At 45.7% G+C, this 4,544-nt stretch overlaps 1 protein-coding gene across 1 annotated transcript; it reads right to left on the reverse strand.

Annotated features, from left to right (window-relative positions):
• Positions 1-748: 748 nt before the first annotated feature.
• LOC137916196 (alpha-2Db adrenergic receptor-like) lies at positions 749-2,029 on the reverse strand. Its single transcript, XM_068759276.1, has one exon. It carries the CDS (start codon positions 2,027-2,029, stop codon positions 749-751), a length of 1,281 nt encoding a protein of 426 aa, XP_068615377.1.
• Positions 2,030-4,544: the final 2,515 nt, after the last annotated feature.

The following is a 4,544-nucleotide window of genomic DNA, read 5'->3' on the forward strand; positions in this document are numbered from 1 at the left end:
TTCCGGTGCAAAGAGTTCTGATGCAGCAGGGACTGCGTGATTAGGCGCTTACACAACTTTCGGGGGTTCAGTGACGAGAAGTAGCCTCACTGCTGCTTCAGCTGCGCTTAAAATGAACAAGTATCTGAAATGTCCATTAAATCAAACATTTCAACAATGAAAAATATTGTCTGAATAATTTAATCCATTGGATTTCCTGCCGTCGTTTACTTGCACTATTTGTCGTCATGCTCATGCAGCATATTACAGGCGACAAAGATCAATCCTCTTTTTATTTCAACACAAAGCACCCGCTGTTACCCCACAACTGCTAACACTTAAATTCTGCTGTATTCATAACTGCAGCTTCCTTGAGAAGTGGCTCTTTCCTCCTGCTTGCTGCAGCATAAAACGTTGCTCAATTAGAGCGCTTTCATGAAAGGTGCAGGTTTGCAGGAGTTACTTTTCAGTGACCTAGTTATAATAACTTTGTCTATGCTGACAGCATTAAAAACATATTTAAGGATTAACTGACCATGATTAATCCTGGCATATATAGAATCACGAGATTATGTGCTGTTCAACCTTACATTTTATTCATAGACTTTAAGACAACACTGGATCTTTTTTTCAGTATATGATGAATTGAAAAGTTTTTTGGGGGGGGGGGGGGAGGGACAACAGACAACAACAACAACAACAAAAAACAACAACAACAAGGGAGCTGTTCTAATCATTCTTAACGGGTACAGAGGCAAAAGCAGATCTGTCATTGCGGCCGTTTAGAAGTTCTGCATATGATTTTCTTGAAGGATTTTCTGAAATCCCTGTTGAAGATCGTGTATATTATTGGATTCACCGAGCTGTTGCAGTAACCGATCCAAAAGAACAGGTCGAAAAGCGCGCCGGGGACGTGGCAGCTGTCCCTGCAGACGGCGTGCAGGGTGTACGTGAAGAAGAACGGGAACCAGCAGAGCACGAACACTCCCATCACCACGGCCAGCACGAAGGTGAAGCGCTTCTCGCGCATCTGCGCCACTTTGGTCTTGTTCGCCGCAGCCGTAAACTGGTGTCGCCTGACTGGGTTCTTCCGTGGCGGGGGCGCCTGCGACGCCCTGGCGGACGCCCAGGAGGGTCGGCAGTTCTGGGGAGGGCAGCAGTCCGAGCCCTCCACCTTCCTCCGTTTGGTGAAACGATGATTGCGGGGTTTAGTATCCGACGGAGCGCAGCTCTCCTCCAGGTCGATGTCGTCCAGCTCCCCTTGCCTCTGCTCGCGGCTGCCGGTGCTCTGGCTGCTGAGGGGGCTCTCCGTCTCCAAGCGGTCCCTCCTGGCGCAGCAGGTCTCGGACTGCGAGGACTGCCTCTCCAGACCGTTCTTGGCCACGAACACGGTGGAGGAGCGTTGCTTGGCCACTTTGTAAATCTTACAGTACACGAGAATCATGATGAGTCCCGGCGCGAAGAAGGACACGAGGCAGGAGGAGAGGATGTACCAGGTCTCGTCGTTCAGCAGGCACTCCCGCGCGTCGTGCTTGGTCATGAGGAGAGGAGGGAACGAGATGAACGCGGATATTACCCACACGACAGCGATCATGGTCTTGATGCGCCTCGGCGTGCGCTTCAGGTTGTAACTGACCGCCTTAGTCACTGACCAGTAGCGGTCCAAGCTGATGGCGCACAGGTGCACGATGGATGAGGTGCAGAACAACACATCCAGCGCCAGATAAAACGCGCACCAAGTAGTGCCGAAGTACCAGTAGCCCATGACTTCATTGGCGAGGGAGAAGGGGATGATCAGCGTGGCCACCAGGATATCTGCCGAAGCCAGAGAGACCAGGAAAAGGTTCTGGGGCGCACGGAGCGCTCTGCTGGTCAGCACCGCCACGATCACCAGCACGTTCCCGACAATGGTCAAAGAAATGATCACACTTACAAAAATAATGATTAGCGCAGTGGTGGTGCCCGTGTGTGGCAGTGTAAACGGTGCGTCCGTGGAGTTCTCATCGTTGGAAGCGTTTTCCACCAGCACATTTAATTGGGTCAAATTCATTCTAGGTCCAGTTTGTCCTTTGGAATCATGTTTGTTGTTTTTCCGCCCGTCTCTTTTCCAAAACAGTCAAAACTGTGCGCCGAGCCGCCTTCCTCTAGCGCTGCGCGTAATGCTGGCTGATTAGAACACGCACAGTCGCCCACATGAGACGCAGTACCTGCACGAACACAAACCCCTTCATGGCAGGCCGTCCGAATAGTCCAACAGCTCGGAATTCCGAGCTTCTTAGTGAGATCAGAGTTCACAGTCCAAGTCTTCACCAGAATAGTCATTCCTCGTTATCGCGCCTCTGTGCGTAATCCTGCGTTTTGGAGAACAATATCCAATTGGATAGGACGCGGAGAAGCACATAGCTGTTGGAATAAATAGTCATACAAGAATGAGATGACATCACTCCGAGGACCAGCCCATCTTTAAATTTAGGGAGAGAGAGAGAGAGAGAGAGAGCGCGTTGTTTTGCATTTGCGATTTCTTGACAATGGAAGTGTTTGTCTTCAAGCGAGTCTGACTGTTCTTGATTTCACTCACACGTTAGTTATTTATTTTCTTTATCATTTCCCCTCAGCATTGGTAAACATCTTTTACTGCAAAGCCTAATGTGCCACTGTATAGGTTTTTATATCATCATTTTAAATTATCTTTAGAGAATTGTTCATGACAGGCACCTTGACGATAATGATTTTCAAACTTGGGGACAACCACTGAAGAATGTGTGTTGATGACCAGAGGATAAAGAGAGACGTAAAACAAAATTAAATGAATATCGTTTATTTTATTAATCACAATAAACTGTAGAATTACAATAAAATCGTTGTTCTGATTGTTCTGATAATTAATGGGAACAAGTTATTCTCGTTTCCACAATATGATAACCATGCAGATAAAAGAATCTCTCTCTCTCTCCATTGTTGCTTATTTATTGGCCCTTAGTGTGTATGTGTGTATGTGTGTAGGTGTGTGTGTGTGTGAAAGTACCCCAAAGGGATTAATAAAGTAAAGTTCATCTTTGTTTTCCTGTTGACTCAAAGTCAGACACAGGGCATGACTTTTAGCATAAAGTGTATCATTAAGTAAAATATTGTTTTACATTTTACCTTCAGTATGCAGAGACTGTCTGTGAATTACAATCTTGCCAATTCCTTTGATGAAAAAACAATTGGACAAAAATCATATTTTTTCCCCCGAAAGGCTTTGCTGCTTGGATTTGGGCCGGGGGCCGCCAGTTGGTCCCTGCTACACGTGCACTCATCTGGCAGCCGGCTGCACATAGAAACCAGTGTAATCTGTTCTGCTTGGAGGATGGCTTGTTTAGATGAAAATGAAATTGTAGCTTTTGGCCTACTTTGCTAAAAGGTTCACCTTACTAGCTTAAGGTGCTTTGATCCAGGAGCCAGTGAGGGGAAGTGGGCACCTGTTCTTGATGCCGATTTTATTTAGGTCTCTATAATTAATGCAAGCTTGCAATGAATGATAATTCAAACCGACTGCAACTGGACAAAAGAAGCCTCAAATGTTTTTCCAATTTCTCTTTTTCAGAATGTCACAAATTAAAGAGGCAACTATTGCAGAGGGAAAACAAGAAGCCGGCCTTTGGCATTGTCATAGCACCTGTGGATCAGGAATCACGGAAGACACAGAAAAAAATAATCAGGTGGATCAGGAAATGGAGCAACACGTCGCTCGCGAGGGCTAGAGAAGACCAAAGGTGGTGGAAAATCAGAAATGACAGGTATCAGGAAGTCATTTTTTCCGCCATGGGAGAACAGAAGGAGTGACAGACTATTTGCAGTCAATGATCCTGTTCCTGAAGCTACACTGATGTTTGTCTTTACCAAGCAAAGTTAATCACACTCTCACTCCAGTCCTTCAGGAGTTTCAGGTTTAGCCCCTTTTAGCAAATCATGCATTTTAAGCATTAAACTGACAGCTTAAATGTTGTGCAGAGGTTAATATGAATTAATATTGCCCTGACGCATCAGATGTTTCTTACCATCATTCTGCTTCTTAAAGTAAGTTATATGTATAACTCGGTGTTCAGGGATGGTCATCTGAGCTCAACAGAAGTTGGCTGCACCTAGTAAGATGTAAAGGTGCTCAAGTGGATAATATTCAAGTGCTGGTGACTCACCGCTAAGGATCGGTGACTTTAACATCTAAAGTCAGTGAAGGACCAGGTGGAAAAACAGCTCACAGAGAGGTTTCTCCAAAAGTGCAGTGCTGCCAATTAAGCAGCCAGAGTGTTCAAAGTAAAAAGCTTTTCATGCAGCAGTGGCTGGCTGATGAAATGTGTGAAATGTCCATGCTTGTCTCTGATGGAAGTGCAGACTCCTTTTTTATGCAACGTCGCTGCTTTCATTCATTTTTGTTCCTGAATTATTCTTTGCTGGTGCACGGAAGTGACCATAATGCCTTGTATCTATTTGCTCCGAAGGTTTAGTTATATAACACGTATGCAATCGTGTTAGGCAGCCAGTCCAGCTAGAGGATATTTACCAGTCAGATATGACTCAGAAAA

The sequence above is a fragment of the Brachionichthys hirsutus genome, unplaced genomic scaffold, assembly GCF_040956055.1.
Source record: "Brachionichthys hirsutus isolate HB-005 unplaced genomic scaffold, CSIRO-AGI_Bhir_v1 contig_1479, whole genome shotgun sequence".
NCBI lineage: Eukaryota > Metazoa > Chordata > Actinopteri > Lophiiformes > Brachionichthyidae > Brachionichthys > Brachionichthys hirsutus.